This window comes from Tachyglossus aculeatus, chromosome 2 (genome assembly GCF_015852505.1).
Source record: "Tachyglossus aculeatus isolate mTacAcu1 chromosome 2, mTacAcu1.pri, whole genome shotgun sequence".
Classification (NCBI taxonomy): Eukaryota; Metazoa; Chordata; class Mammalia; order Monotremata; family Tachyglossidae; genus Tachyglossus; species Tachyglossus aculeatus.
In genome coordinates this window covers 161,901,935-161,918,656 of record NC_052067.1, presented here as the reverse complement: position 1 = coordinate 161,918,656, position 16,722 = coordinate 161,901,935, and the positions used below count along the sequence as shown (strand labels likewise).

The 16,722-nt window shown below is 50.9% G+C and overlaps 1 protein-coding gene across 5 annotated transcripts in view; it reads right to left on the bottom strand.

Moving 5' to 3' along the window:
* Window positions 1-16,008, bottom strand: part of USP15 (ubiquitin specific peptidase 15) — a 148,803-nt gene extending 132,795 nt beyond the window's left edge. For all 5 annotated transcript variants that reach the window (XR_005454902.1, XM_038760446.1, XM_038760463.1 and 2 more), the window contains exon 1: window positions 15,920-16,008. Coding sequence is in view for 4 of the 5 variants with exons in the window: in XM_038760446.1 (XP_038616374.1) it covers window positions 15,920-16,008 (89 nt within the window). In the remaining variant the exon portion in view is untranslated. The remainder of the gene's footprint in view (window positions 1-15,919) is intronic.
* Window positions 16,009-16,722: the final 714 nt, after the last annotated feature.

The following is a 16,722-nucleotide window of genomic DNA, read 5'->3' as shown; positions in this document are numbered from 1 at the left end:
GACTAGAGAAGTGAAGCGACCTGGCCAAGTCACACAGCAGACAAGTAGCGGAGCCCAGGATTAGAGCCCAGGTCCTCTGGATTCCCAGACCCATCCTCAATCCCCTAAACCACGCTGCTTCCCTGAGGACTTCTCCTCCAAGAGGCCTTCCCAGAGTAAGCCCTCCTTTCCATGACTTCCTCTCCCAACTGCATCATCTATGCCCTCGGATCTGTGTATAATAATAATAATAATAATCATGGCATTTGTTAAGCGCTTACTATGTGCAAAGCACTGTTCTAAGCGCTGGGGGGGATACAAGGTGATCAGGTTGCCCCACGTGGGGCTCACAGTCGTATTCCCCATTTTACAGATGAGGTAACTGAGGCTCAGAGAAGTTAAGTGACTTGCCCAAGGTCACACAGCAGACATGTGGCGGAGTCGGGATTCGAACCCATGACCTCTGACTCCAAAGCCCGTGCTCCTTCCACTGAGCCACGCTGCTTCTTTAGGCACTTGCTAGTCACCCCACCGAGCCCCCCAGCCGTTATATCCGTATCTGTAATTTACTCCTTTATATTAACATCTGTTCCCCCCACCCCTCCCCTTGGGCAGGGAAAGTACCTACCAACTCTGTTGTAGTGTACTCTCCCAAGCGCTTAATACAGTACTTTGCACACAGTAAGCATTCAATAAATACCACTGATTGATTGACAGAGAAGCAGCATGGCATACTGGATAGAGCACAGGCCTCGGAGTCAGAAGGTCATGAGTTCTAATCCTGACTCTGCCACGTCTGCCGTGTGATCTGGGGCAAGTCACTTTACTTCCCTGTGCCTCAGTTACCTCATCTGTAAGGGATTGAGACTGTGAGCCCCATGCAGGACAGGGACTGTGTCCAAACCAATTTGCTTGTATCCACCCCAGTGCTTAGTACAGTGCCTGGCACACAGTAAGTGCTTAAACACCATAATAATAATTATTATTATTATTGACCGACGCTCTCAGTGTTAGAATATCATTCTAAGTGCCCATTAATCGAGCCAACCACATTACGGAAGGTCGGTCAGCATCAACTGGGAAATACTTTTTTTTGTCACTTGAAGACTCGATCGTCTAAGACTTGAAATAAATGCACAATCCAATTTGGGGGATTCTTACTGTTCCTTCTGACCCGTTTGGGGAACAGGACCCATTACCCAAGAGATCACGCACCAGAAACACACACCTCCAGACTCCGAGCTCGCTAAGGGCAGGGGACCTATCAATCAACTCTGTCCTACTGTGCTCTCCCAAGTGCTTAGTAGCTCTGCACACGGTAAGCGCTCAAGAAATACTACTGATGGATGAATTGATCGATTCTGGTGGCAAAGGGGCAGGGGACATCTGCTAGCCCTGTCACTCATTCATTCAATCGCATTTATTGAGCGCTTACTGTGTGCACAGCACTGTACTAAGCACTTGGGAAGTACAAGTTGGCAACATATAGCGACGGTCCCTACTCAACAACGGGCTCACAGTCTAGAAGGGGGAGACAGACACGTGGACAGGTGTCAGGTCATCTAATGCTTGTCACAGAGGTTAACGGGGGCATGTGACAGTGGAACCCCTAGAATGAACTGGAAACTTGAATTCCTATATATGATCCTAATGCAGCAGAAATATGATTGATTCAAATTAAATGCTGTGACACATAGCCCATCCCATAATACTGCTCCTATTTTTAAAGCATCCCCCAGAAAAGTATTGAGAATATCAGGGTATATTAAACCCGAGGCAACAGACCTCACCATTCATTCATTCATTCGTATTTATTATGCGAGTGGCCATCCTCCTGACTCGCTTCATCATCACCATCATCATAATAACTGTGATATTTAAGAGCCTACTAGGTGCCGAGCACTGTGTTAGGTACTGGAGTAGATACAAGATCATCAGGTCCCACGTGGAGCTCACAGTTTGAGAGAGAGAACTGGTATTCAAATCCACATTTTGCAGACGAGGGAGCGAGGCCCAGAGAAGTGAAGTTACGTGCCCAAAGTCACAGCAGAGAGGTGGCAGAGCCGGGATCGGAACCCAGGTCCGTGGCCTTAGCTGGCTCTCTTCACGGGGCGGGTACTTGGGCCCGGTCCCATGGAGTCCTTGTCCCAGCCTGGCTAAACCCTCACATCGCCGCGGTCAACTCCTGTCGTGGGGTTTGGCTTCCATCTGCAGGGGAGCAGCCCGGCCTCGTGGTTAGAGCCGGGCCTGGAGGTCAGAGGACCTGCGTGGGTTCTAATCCCGGCTCCGCCACTTGTCAGCTGGGTGACCTTGGGCGAGTCGCTTCACTCCTTTGCTTAACTGGAAAATGGGGATTAAGACTGGGAGCCCCATGTGAGACATGGACTATGTCCAACCTATTATCTTGAATCCACCCTAGGGCGTAGTACAGTGTCTGGACATAGTAAGCGCTTAATACTATTTTTTTTTTTAAAAAAAAGGTGCAAACGCCATTGATGATGATTTTCAACAACTGTCGCTGCTGCTTGCTAAGGGACAACATACATACACACAGGTCCACGTGTTTCCGCAGTCTTTTTAGACATCTTCACTGTTCTCCTCTTACATCCCTTTCAACATCCCTCCTAAGTAGAAGGACCATCTATTGCTACACACACAACCATACACATAAATACAATGCAAAATGCATATGGGATCGCCACTTCTGTGTATCTGTTTGAGAAGGCAAGTCATTCAAAGTACTTACTAAGGGCCTACTATGTGCCGAGCACTTGAGACCGTTCCAAGGAGTTAGAAGATGTGCCTGTTGTAGTAGGGCTTTGCATTTAAGGCCTCCCTCCTGCATCCCCTATGACATCTCTCATCTCTTCCCTCTCTTCTGTGTGGCCTCTGCTCCTAGGCATTTTGATAACTCACTGTACCCCACCTTCACCACGAGTCTGATCATATCAAATCAGTCAGTGCTATGTACTGAGCCCTTACTGTGCACAGAGCACCATTTGGGAGAAGTCAATACAACAGATCTGGTAGACAAAATCCCTGCTCCCAGGAACTCACGGTCTAGAGGGAGAGACAGACTCTAAAGTTAAGTTATGGAGAGGGGAAATAGGAGATTGCGGGGATATCATCATCATCAATCGTATTTATTGAGCGCTTACTGTGTGCACAGCACCGTACTAAGCACTTGGGAAGTACAAGTTGGCAACATATACGAACGTAATGGGGATATATGGGGATATGAACGTAAGTGCTGTAGGGCGAATGTCGAAGTACTGAAGGAATACATACCCAGGTGCATGTGTGTTGCAGAAGGGATGATGAATAGGATGGGGAAATGAGGGGTTGCTCAGGGAAGAGCTTTTGGAGGTGTAGAAGCGCTCAGTACAGTGCTCTGAACATAGTAAGGGCTCAATAAAAGGTGCTTAAAAAAGTCCAGGTCTCCCCGCTCCTCAAGAACCTCCGACGGCTGCCCACCCACCTCTGCATCAAACAGAAACTCCTCTCCAGCTGCTTTAAAGCTCCACATCGCCTCGCCCCACCCTACTTGGAGAAGCAGCGTAGCTTAGTGGAAAGAGCCCGGGCTTGGAAGTCAGTCAGAGGGTACGGGTTCTAATCCCGGCTCCACCACATATCAGCTGTGTGGCTTTAGGTAAGTCACTTCACTTCTCTGGGCCTGTTACCTCATCTGTAAAATAGGGATTAAAACTGTGAGCCCCATGTGGGACAACCTGATTAACTTATATCTACCCCAGCGCTTAGAACAGTGCGTGGCATAGAGTAAGTGTTTAACAAATACCATCATTATTATTATTACTTCACTCATCTCCCGCTCCAGCCCAACCCGCACACTCGGCTCCTCTAGCTCCAGCTTACTCGCTGTGCTCCAATCTCGTCTATCTCGACGACGACCCCTTTCCCACATCCTTCCCCCAGCCTGGACCTCCCTCCCTCTCCATAGACGCCAGACTCTCACTCTCTCCACCTTCAAAGTCTTATTAAGGTCACATCTCCTCCAGGAGGACTTTCCTGATTAAGCTCTCTTTCCCCCACCTCGTTCTCCTTCTGTGTCATTTGTGCGCTTGGATCTGTGACCTTTGGACATTTGATATTTGTCCCACCAACCCCACGGCACTTATGTACATATATCAGTAGCAGTGACAGCAGAAGCAGTGTGGCTCAGTGGAAAGAGCCCGGGCTTTGGAGTCAGAGGTCATGGGTTCAAATCCCGGCTCCGTCATTTGTCAGCTGTGTGACTTTGGGCAAGTCACTTCACTTCTCTGGGCCTCAGTTCCCTCATCTGCAAAATGGGGATTAAGATGGTGAGCCCCTCGTGGGACAACCTGATCACCTTGTCACCTCCCCAGTGCTTTGCACACAGTAAGTGCTTAATAAATGCCATCATCATCATATATCTATATTATGCTATAGATTACATATTCATATTAACATCCTTCTCCCTCTCTAGACTGTGAGTTCATTATGGCAGGGAACGTGTCCAATCAATCAATCAATCGTATTTATTGAGTGCTTACTGTGTGCAGAGCACTGTACTAAGCGCTTGGGAAGTACAAGTTGGCAACATACAGAGACGGTCCCGACCCAACAGTGGGCTCACAGTCTAGAAGAGTCCACCAAGAGTCCACAGTCCACTAATTGTTGTATTGTACTTCCCCAAGCACTTAGTACAGTTTTCTGTACACAGTAAGCACTCAATACATTGCACTGATGGATGGGATTTTAGGATGGCTTTGAAGTTGGGGTGAGTGTGGTCTGTTGGATATGAAGGGGGGAAAAGAGTTCCAGGCCGACGGTGTGCATGAGCCAGGAGGTTAGAGGTTAGATCAAGGTGCAGGGAGGAGGTGGGCATTAGAGGAGCCAATTGTGTGGGCTGGGATAATCAACCAATCAGTGGTACTGCTAAGCGCTTAACAAATACCAACATTATCATTATTATTATTATTATTGTGACTGTGTGCAGAGCACTGTACTAAGCTCTTGGGAGAGTCCGACACAAGCAGTGTGGTTTAGTGGCAAGAGCCCACTGTTGGTAGAGACCGTCTCTATATGTTGCCAACTTGTACTTCCCAAGCGCTTAGTACAGTGCTCTGCACACAGTAAGCGCTCAATAAATACGATTGATTGATTGATTTGGGGGGAATGGGTGGTGACCCTGGGCAGAGGGAAGGGCTGGGGAGCCATAGCAGGTGGGGAGGGAAGGAGGACGGGAGGAAGGGAAGAAGGAAAGAAGGGAGGAAGGGAGCTGACTGAGTGCCTTAAGTCCGATCATCATCATCATCAATCGTATTTATTGAGCGCTTACTGTGTGCAGAGCACTGTACTAAGCGCTTGGGAAGTACAAATTGGCAACATACAGAGACAGTCCCTACCCAACCAGTGGGCTCACAGTCTAAAAGGGGGAGACAGCGAACAAATGATAACAAATGATTCCGATGATAAGGAATTTGGTGCAGAGATGGGTGGGAAAGCATTGGGAATTTTTGAGGAGCGGGAAAACATAGACTGATTTTTTTTTTTTTTTAGAAACATGATCCAGGCAGCAGAATGAAGTATGGACTAGAGAGGGAAAAGAAAGGAGGCCGTGAGAACAGTGAGAAGGCTAAAGTAGTAGTCAAGGTGGGACACGACAAGTGATTGGATCAGCATAGGAGCAGTCTGACTGGAGAGAAAAGGGTGGGTTTTGGCTTGTGAAGAGTGAATCATCATCATCAATCGTATTTATTGAGCGCTTACTATGTGCAGAGCACTGTACTAAGCGCTTGGGAAGTACAACTTGGCAACATAGAGAGACAGTCCCTACCCAACATTGGGCTCACAGTCTAAAAGTGAAATAATGGGTGCAGCAGAGTGAGGTATGGACCGGAGTGAGGAGAGACAGAAGGCTGGGGGATCGGCAAGGAGGCTGATACAGTAATCCAGGTGGGGGAGGATAAGTACTCGGATCAGCATGGTAGCAGTCCGGATGGATAGGAAAAGGCGACGGACAGATTCTCCACATGCTGTGAAGGTAGAAGTAATGGGATCTGGTGAGAGACTGAACAGTGATGTGGGGCGTTGAAGATAAGGATCATAGCTACCAACTCCACTGTACTGTCTGGGGTGGGGCTGGGGGAAGAGAGGTGAAAAGAGTGGGGGGAAGAAGGGGAGGAAGGGGGGGAAAGAGGGGAAAGAGGAGGGGAAATGGCATATTAGAATTATTATATTAACGTTTTTCTCCCCCTGTAGACTGAAAGCTCACTGTGAGCAGGGCATGTGACTACCAACTGTTATATTGTGCTCTCCCAAGTGCTTAGTACAGTGCACACAATAAGCACTCCATACACACGACTGATTGAAGACACAACCCCCAGCCTCAAAGAGTGTACCTTCTAGGAGGGATGGGGGTGGGGAGGCCAGGCGCAAAACGATTTATGGACTGGAGGAAGAAGAGAATGGAAAGGTGGCTATGAGGATGACAATTCTTAGACCGCCAAGTAGGTAAATCAATTATTACCCCATACAGGTAGGCGTGCGTCCATAGGTGCAGCACTGGTAGCCACCAGAGTCTTGCGTTGGTAGTGTGGAGTGTTTGGCCCGGGGAAGAAGAGGGACAAATGAAGAGAGACACACGAGTAAAGGGGGAGAAGATGAGGTGGACTGATAGACCAACACAAGAGTTGAGTGAGGATCGCAGAGTGAAGACTGGGTAGTTTTTGCTAGCTACACTAATCTAGGCCTCAGTAACTGAGAAGCAGCATGGCCCAGCAGGAGTCGGGGGCCCAGGTTCCAATCTCGATTCTGTCTTGACTTGCGGGCAAGTGGCTTAACTTCTCTGGCCTTCGTCTCTCTCCCCTGTGAAAAGGGGATTCATCATCATCATCATCATCAATCGTATTTATTGAGCGCTTACTATGTGCATAGCACTGTACTAAGAGCTTGGGAAGTACAAAGTGGCAACATACAGAGACGGTCCCTACCCAACAGTGGGCTCACAGTGTAAAAGGGGGAGACAGAGAACAAAACCAAACATACTAACAAAATAAAATAAATGGAATAGATATGTACAAGCAAAACAAATAAATAGAGTAATAAATATGTACAAACATATATACATATATACAGGTGCTGTGGGGAAGGGAAGGAGGTGATCTGGGGGGGATGGAGAGGGGGACGAGGGGGAGAGGAAGGAAGGGGCTCAGTCTGGGAAGGCCTCCTGGAGGAGGTGAGCTCTCAGTAGGGCCTTGAAGGGAGGAAGAGAGCTAGCTTGGCGGATGGGCAGAGGGAGGGCATTCCAGGCCCCGGGGATGACGTGGGCCGGGGGTCGATGGCGGGACAGGCGAAAACGAGGTACGGTGAGGAGATTAGCGGCGGAGGAGCGGAGGGTGCGGGCTGGGCTGTAGAAGGAAAGAAGGGAGGTGAGGTAGGAGGGGGCGAGGAGATTCGATCGATACCCCTTACCCAGTAAGCCCAGTGTGAGCCCAGCCCTTTCCCTTCATGGCTGCTAGACTAGTCACAGTCAGAGCAGAGCATTGTACTATACGCTGGGGAGAGTCCAACAGAACGATAAACAGACACATTCCCTGCCCGTGACGAGCTTACAGTCTAGAAGACCCCTCTACCCATCTAGTACCCCCCCCCGCCCCCCAAGAAACTTTCCCCAGCTAGCCTCTCCCTCACTCCTCCCAGCATTTCCTCTGCTGAGGACTTTCCTGCAGACCTATGCACTTGGGTCGGCTTACAGTCCTGAAGACTGGAAGCTCGCTGTGAGCAGGGAATGTGTCTCCCAACTCTGCCATACAGTACTCTCCCAAGCGCTTAATACAGAGTTCTGCACATAGTAAGTGCTAAAATACCACAATTATTATTAGCAGTGCTGCACACACCAAGCATCCAATAGTATCATTAACTGATTGCTGATTTGAAGTGGAGACTCACTTTTCTTTTACAGCATTTAATCAGTGCTTGCCATGTGAGAGGCTTTGTACTAAGTACTGGGGTAGATACAAGCTAATCAGGTTGGATGCAGTCCCCGTCCCTCATGGGGTTCACGTTCTTCATCCCCCTTTTACAGATGAGGGAACTGAGGCCCGGAGAAGTGAAGTGACTTGCCCAAGGTCACACAACGGACGTGTGGGAGTCGGGATTAGAACCCAGGTCCTTCCAACTCCCAGGCCCGTGCTCTGTCAACTAGGCCTCACTTTTTTCTCAGCGTGGAATTTTGTGGTTCCTCATCTAGATTTTTAACGATGGACCTCAGTATCAACTGTGATTTTATTTATTACTCTATTTATTTATTTATTTTACTTGTACATATCTATTCTATTTATTTTATTTTGTTAGTATGTTTGGTTTTGTTCTCTGTCTCCCCCTTTTAGACTGTGAGCCCACTGTTGGGTAGGGACTGTCTCTATATGTTGCCAACTTGTACTTCCCAAGCGCTTAGTCCAGTGCTCTGCACACAGTAAGAGCTCAGTAAATACGACTGACTGATTGAACTGTGATTCTAAAACATTATTTTACTGAGCTACAACCAGCTCTAGCTTCCCATTAGATCTGGATAAAGCCAGACCGTCTCCGTTGTATTTCGAGTTTATTTTTTCTCTCTAAATTACCATCCTGCATTTCTATGTATGGGCAAGCATGTGTACTAGAACCTGCAAATCTGGAACACCCCCAAGAAAGCACGAAGCATTTTTGCTGTTTCGTCAAATGAGCTCTTGCAAGTCTTTGCCGTTTTGTCGAATTTCAGGATGGAACTCATGTAAACCTAAAAGTTTTCTCTAGAGTGAAAAAAATCACACTTTCCGATGTCGGGTGTTGAAATTCTCAATCTCTTCCAAAGAAATTCAGCATTTTCAAAGTTATCTTGTTTAAATAGGACACCAGTAAGTAAAAGTTGAAATTTGTGCCGTGACGAAGCGTCATCGGTTTCTGTCAAGCGATTGCGCTTTTGCCAAATTTTTGACCAACTTTTTATAATTTCAGAGAGCCATTTGTCTCAACACCTCAAATTCAGTCACCACCACGCAGGCTCTCGGAAGCGGTCGATAACTGTCACGGGCATGGTCCCTGCCCTAGATGAGCTTACAGTCCGAACAACAACAAAAATCTACAAAACAGGTCGTTCCCTCCACCTTCCTGCCTTGTAGGATCATTTTTAGTCTTCTATTCTGTAAACCGTCCGTTCCGTAATGTCCCTTTTACTTTCGATTCTCACGTTTTTAAAAGTCTGTGACCACTTGTTAAGAGGTTGTTTTGTTTTTTTTTGAAGTCTAATCACTCACTGTATTCACCGGTCGCATTTATATTTATATTACTGAAACAAAGATGTTGGCTGGCTATCTGAAATCTGAGCCTACATCAGGAATTTCCCGTCAGTTGACATCCTCTAGACTCTGAAGTCCTTGTGGGCAGAGAACACGTTCACCAACGCTGTTGCCGTACTCTCCCAAGCGCTCTGCACACAGTACCACTTTTTTTTTATGGTGTTTGGTGTTTACTATGTGCCGGGCACTGTACTAAACGCTACAGTACACACAAGATAACTGGGTTGAGCGCAGTCCCCGTCCCACAGCCGGCTCACGGTTTTAGTCCCCATTCTACAGAGGAGATAACTGAGGCCCAGAGAAGTGTCTTGCCCAAGGCCGGCAGACAAGCGGAGGAACCGGGATTAGAACCCAGGTCCTCTGATTCCCAGATCCGTGCTCTATCCGTTAGGCCGCTTCTCAATACCATCGACTGATCCATCTTACTGCTCCCTGACGCCGTCCCCGGGAGGAACCGAAAGTTTGGGGAGAGACGGTACTGAGGGAGCCAATGGCGGAGTCAGGAGTGAGGGGGACTGAACCGTGGTCACACCTCCTCCGAGAGGCTCGCCCAGATTAAGCGAAGCCCTCTTTTCCCTTCTGCGTTGTCTCGGATCTGTGACTTCTGGGCAGCTGGTATTAGCCCCACCGCTCTCTCTGTAGATATCTGTACACTGAGAAGCGGCGTGGCCTACTGGAAAGAGCCCAGGCTTGGGAGTCGGAGGTCGTGGGTTCTAATCCCGCCTCCACCACTTGTGAGCTGTGGGACCTTTGGACAACTCACTTAACTTCTCTGTGCCTCAGTTACCTCATCAGTAAAATGGGGACTGGGACTGTGAGCCCCACCTGGGAAAACCCGATTACCTCGTATCCACCCCAGCACTTAGAACGGTGTTTGGCACATAGTAAGCGCTTAACAAATACCATCGTTATTATAACCACAGATCGCATATATATATTTACATCAACATCTGTCTCCCCCCAGACTATAAACAGGTTGTGGGCAGGCAACAGGTCTACCTACGCTGTTGTACCATACTCTCCTCCCATGCACTCGATGCAGTGTTCTGGACACTCAAGTGCCCGATGAAGACGACTGATTATCTCTCCAATGTCCCACCTCCCCTTCCTCCTTAAGTTCCCTTGGGCATTTCTCTCTGGGCGCCTTGCCCCACTTCGGCCTCCAACACAACTGTCCCCTCTCAGCCCATCCGCTCCTCCTCTAAATCAATCAATCAGTCGTATTTATTGAACGCTTACTGTGTACAGAGCACTGTACTAAGCGCTTGGGAAGTACAAGCTGGCAACGTATAGAGACAGTCCCTACCCAACAGTGGGCTCGCAGTCTAAAAGTGGAAGACGGAGAACAAAACCAAACATACTAACAAAATGAAATAAATAGAATAGATATGTACAAGTAATAGATCATCCTCAGACCCATCACTTATACATTCATTCATTCAGTCGTATTTATTGAGCGCTTACTGTATGCAGAGCACTGTACTAAGCGCTTGGGAAGTACAAGTTGGCAACATACAATCAATCGTATTTATTGAGCGCTTACTGTGTGCAGAGCACTGTAACATACAGAGACAGTCCCTACCCAATAACGGGTTGACAGTCTAGAAGACTGTGAAGAAATGCTCCATTTTCCAGAACATGTAGCAGAGGAACAGATATCCAAAGGACTCCATGCTAGATGAGCTTGGGGTAGCGGGGCTGTGAGATACACACACACACACACACACACACACACACCTCTCACCCCATCCACACTAGATGTCATCACGTAAACATGTGAAGAAATGGTCTATTTTCTATAACGCAAAGCGGAGGAACAGCGTGTCCACAGGACACCGTATCTCGTTCTCGCCTGTCCCACCATCGACCCCCAGCCCACGTCATCCCCCTGGCCTGGAATGCCCTCCCTCTGCCCATCCGCCAAGCTAGCTCTCTTCCTCCCTTCAAGGCCCTACTGAGAACTCACCTCCTCCAGGTGGCCTTCCCAGACTGAGCCCCTTCCTTCCTCTCCCCCTCGTCCCCCTCTCCATCCCCCCATCTTACCTCCTTCCCTTCCCCACAGCACCTGTATATATGTATATATGTTTGTACATATTTATTACCCTATTTATTTATTTATTTTACTTGTACATATCTATTCTATTTATTTTATTTTGTTAGTATGTTTGGTTTTGTTCTCTGTCTCCCCCTTTTACACTGTGAGCCCACTGTTGGGTAGGGACTGTCTCTATATGTTGCCAATTTGTACTTCCCAAGTGCTTAGTACAGTGCTCTGCACATAGTAAGCGCTCAATAAATACGATTGATGATGATGATGATGACTATACGCCAGACGAGCTTGGGGTAGTGGGGCCGTGACCCACTCTAACGGAGACCAAGACTCTGCAAACTCTGGGGAGTCCTGCATGGTGAACGACACGGATAAAAGCCAATGGCGAAAATGTGGTTCCGAGGACACGATAACCAATCTGTTGATACATTGTGGACCATATCCACGATAGAGGCGAAGGAGGCCCCCATAGGACCTGTACTTTAGTCGGGCAGATGACGGAACCGCCCATCGTACAGGACGTCAAAGCCTGGAACTGGACACCCACGGGGAGGAACTTCATATGATGCCAGCTTGGCTCTCTTGGCCTCACCGGTCACCTACCCACTAGGGCACTGGGTCCCACAAGTGAAAAGGCAAAAGGGCGTCTGAGAAGGTAATAGTGTAGTGCTTTCTTTGTTCCGTTCACTCAAGAGAAAATTTAGAGCGAGCCCTTTCTTAATAATAATAACGATGGCATTTATTAAGCGCTTACTATGTGCGAAGCACTGTTCTAAGCGCTGGGGAGGCTACAATCAATCAATCAATCAATCAATCGTATTTATTGAGCGCTTACTATGTGCAGAGCACTGTACTAAGCGCTTGGGAAGTACAAATTGGCATCACATAGAGACAGTCCCTACCCAACAGTGGGCTCACAGTCTAAAAGGGGGAGACAGAGAACAGAACCAAACATACCAACAAAATAAAAAAAGTAGGATAGAAATGTACAAGTAAAATAAGTAAATAAATAAATAGAGTAATAAATATGTACAAGGTGAACAGGTTGTCCCACAGGGGGCTCAGTTTTAATCCCCATTTTACAGATGAGGTAACTGAGGTACAGACGAGTTAAGTGACTTGCCCAAAGTCACACCGCTGACAGTTGGCGGAGCCGGGATTTGAACCCATGACCTCTGACTCCAAAGCCCGGGCTCTTCCCACTGAGCCACGCTGCTTCTCACTTTCTTAATATAGTCTCTCCAAATGGACTCAACATCCCGGGCCTTTCTTTCTCTAGGGAGTGAAAACTTTTGGCTTGCCACCCCCCCCCCACCACAATACTGAACGTTGAACCCTTCTCCACCTTTACCCGCGAACCCTCGGCATCTCTGCTGGTATGTTTAAGACCTAAGGAAGTTTATCTATTTTTTACAGACTACCTTATCTTCACGAAAGAGGTGGGGGTGGCCTGTCTAAGGCAGACTTTGCTGGTGTCTATCAAACCTCCTCTGAACCACAGGGCATCTTCCGCCAAAAAGGTCCCTCCGCACCTTATTCAGGTCTGGGGGAATCTTCCCTCCTAGCTCCTTGAGGGCAGGAAAAGTGCCCGTTTCTTGTTGTATTGTACGCTCTCAAGCCCTCTGCACACAATGAGCACTCAGTAAAGACGACTGACGGACTGAGAGGGTCCACGAAGAGAGGCTTCTCTCTCCACACTCCACCTTGCATCCTACAGCGGGGAAACAGCTTGTCCTAATGGATTGAAACGGGGCCGGGAGTCAGAGGGACCTGGGGTATGACTGCATTTATTAAGCGCTTACTACGTGCCAAGCACTGTTCCAAGCGCTGGGCAGGTTACAAGGTGATCAGGTTGTCCCACGGGGGGCTCCCAGTCTTAATCCCCATTTTACAGATGACGGAACTGAGGCACAGAGAAAGGGAACTGACAACTGGCAGAGCCGGGATTTGAACCCGTGACCTCTGACTCCAAAGCCCGGGCCCTTTCCACGGAGCCGCGGGTTCCCACCGTGACTCCGCCGCTTGTCTGCTGGGTGACCTTGGACCGGTCACCTCACTTCTCCGTGCCTCGGTTTCCTCATCTGCCAAATGGGGATCGAACCCCACCCCGCCTTTCCTCCCCTCAGACTGTGAGGTACTTGCGTATGTTGCCGACTTGTCCTTCCCAATAATAATAATAATGTTGGTATTTGTTAAGCGCTTACTATGTGCAGAGCACTGTGCTAAGCGCTGGAGCGCTTAGCACAGTGCTCTGCACACAGTAAGCGCTCAATAAATACGACTGAATAAATGAAAGAGTTGTCCGATCTGTGTGCAGCCTGGGCCCGGACCTCACCTGTGGGCACTGCCTCAGCGTTAGTGGAGGGAGCACTGGCCCAACAGGGCAGTGAGCATGATTAGAGACTGTGTGTGTGTGTGTGTGTGTGTGTGTGTGTGTGTGTATGTTGGACTGTCACTCTATTGCTACACTGTCAATCAATCAATTAATCAATCGTATTTATTGAGCACTTACTGTGTGCAGAACACTGTACTAAGCGCTTGGGAAGTCCAAGTTGGCAACGTATAGAGACGGTCCCTACCCAACAATGGGCTCACAGTCTCCCCTCTCCCAAGCGCTTAGTACGGAGCTCTGCACCCAGTAGGTGCTCAGTAAATATGAGGAGGAGGAGGAGGAGGAAAGGGAGGAGGAATGATGTGAGATGAGAACAGTGCTTGGCACATAGTGAGCGTTTAATAAATATCAGTATTATTCTTACTATTATTATTCATTCATTCAATCGTATTTACTGAGCGCTTACTGTGTGCAGGGCACTGTACTAAGCGCTTGGGAAGTACAAGTTAGCAACATATAGAGACGGTCCCTACCCAACAGTGGGCTCACAGTCTCTCCTCTCCCAAGCGCTTAGTATGGAGCTCTGCACCCAGTAGGTGCTCAGTAAATACGAGAAGGAGGAAAGGGAGGAGGAAGAATGATGTGAGATGAGAACAGTGCTTAGCACATAGCAAGCGTTTAATAAATACCATTACTATTATTCATTCATTCAATCGTATTTACTGAGTGCTTACTGTGTGCAGGGCACTGTACTAAGCGCTTGGGAAGTCCAAGTTGGCAACATGTAGAGACGGTCCCTACCCAACAGTGGGCTCACAGTCTCTCCTCTCCCAAGCGCTTAGTACGGAGCTCTGCACCCAGTAGGTGCTCAGTAAATACGAGGAGGAGGAGGAGGAGGAGGAGGAGGAATGATGTGAGATGAGAACAGTGCTTGGCACATGGTAAGCGTTTAATAAATACCATTATTATTATTCATTCATTCAATCGTATTTACTGAGTGCTTACTGTGTGCAGGGCACTGTACTAAGCGCTTAATAAATACCATTATTATTATTCATTCATTCAATCGTATTTACTGAGCGCTTACTGTGTGCAGGGCACTGTACTAAGCGCTTGGGAAGTACAAGTTGGCAACATATAGAGACGCTCCCTACCCAACAGTGGGCTCACGGTCTAGAAGGGGACTGACAGTCTAGTTTATTCTGAGGCCGGGGAGGAGGGGAGAGGAGGCCGGGGAGGAGGAGGAGGATGAGCAGGAGGAGGAGGAGGAGGAGAGAAGAGGAGGCCGGGGACGAGGAGAGATGAGGCCGGGGACGAGAAGGAGAGATGAGGCCGGGGAGGAGAAGGTGGAGGAGGCCGGAGAAGAGGGGGAGGGCGAGGAGGAGGAGAGAAGAGGAGGCCGGGAAGGAGGAGAAATGAGGAGGCCGGGGAGGAGAAGGAGAGATCATCATCATCATCACCAATCGTATTTATTGAGCGCTTACTATGTGCAGAGCACTGCACTAGGCGCTTGGGAAGTACAAGTTGGCAACACATAGAGACGGTCCCTACCCAACAGTGGGCTCACAGTCTAGAAGGGGGAGACGGAGAACAAAACCAAACCAAATAAATAGAATAGATATGAACAAGCAAAATAAATAGAGTAATGAATCCGTACAAACATATATACATTTATCCAGGTGCCGTGGGGAAGGGAAGGAGGTAAGGCGGGGGGGATGGAGAGGGGAAAGAGGGGGAGAGGAAGGAAGGGGGCAAGAGAGAGGTGGGGCCGGGGGGGGAGGAGGAGAGGAGAGGAGAGGAGAGGAGAGGAGAGGAGAGGAGAGGGGGCCGGGGGGGAGGAGAGATGAGGAGGCCGGGGAGGAGAAGGCGGGGGAGGCCGGAGAGGAGGGGGAGGCCGAGCAGGAGGAGCAGGAGGAGGCCGGGGCGGAGGGGGAAGGGGCCGGGGAGAAAACGAGGAAGGAAGAGGCCGGGGAGGGGGAAGGACGAGGAGGAGGAAGGGACCGGGGACAGCGCTTACGGCGCCGCTTTGCTTGGCACATAGGACGCGCTGAAATGAATGTCACTATTAAGGAGAAATGAGGCCGGGGAGGAGGGGGAAGGGGAGGGGGAGGCCGAGGCGGAGCCGCCGCCCCTGCCGGGGCCCCCGTCCGCCCGCCCGTCCGTCCGTCTGTCCGCGTGCCCGTGCCCGTGCCCGCGCGCCGCCCGGGGGGGGGCGGGGGGGTCCCCCCCTCTCACCAGGTGTCCCCCTTCCGGAGCGCCGTTTTGAGGAGCGCGGCGATGTCGGCGCGCTGCCCGTCCAGCTCCGCCGCGCCGCCCTCCGCCATCTTCTCGCCGCACCGCCCGGGGGGGGGGGGGGGGGGGGAGGGCAGGGCGCGGGGGACGGGAGGGGACCGACGGGGACCGGACCGGACCGGACGGGAGGGGGACCGAGGGGGGAAGGGAGCGGAGCGGGGAGCGGGGAGCGGGGAGCGGGCACCGGCCGGGTCGGAGGAGGGGCGGCGGGGCGGCGGGGCGGAGGGGGGCCCGGGCCCAGGGGGAGGAGCGGGGGAGGGGAAAGGGGGGGAAGGGGGCGGGGCCGACGACCCGCCCCGCCCCGCCCCGGGGCATTGTGGGAGCGCGCCGCCGCCGCCGCCGCCGCCGCCGCCGCCCCCGCCCTCCCCGCCCCGCCCACACCCCGCCGACGTCATGGCAACGGGGGCGGAGACCGCAAGGGGCCCCCCGCGGGCCTCCCTCCCGCGCCCGCCCGCCGCCTACCGGCCGGACGCGCCCACGGACCCGGCGCTCCCCAACGCCCCCTAGCGGGCGGCCGGCCGTGGGCTGCGTGTACGGCCCCGGCGCCCCCCCGGCGGCCGGCCCTGGGCTGCGTGTCGGCCCCGGCGCCCCCCGGCGGCCGGCCCTGGGCTGCGTGTCGGCCCCGGAGGCCCCGGGCGCCCCCTGGCGGCCATCCGTGGGCTGGCTGGCGGCCCCGGCGCCCCCTGGCGGCCGTCCCTGGGCTGCGTGTCGGCCCCGGCGCCCCCCGGCGGCCGTCCCTGGGCTGC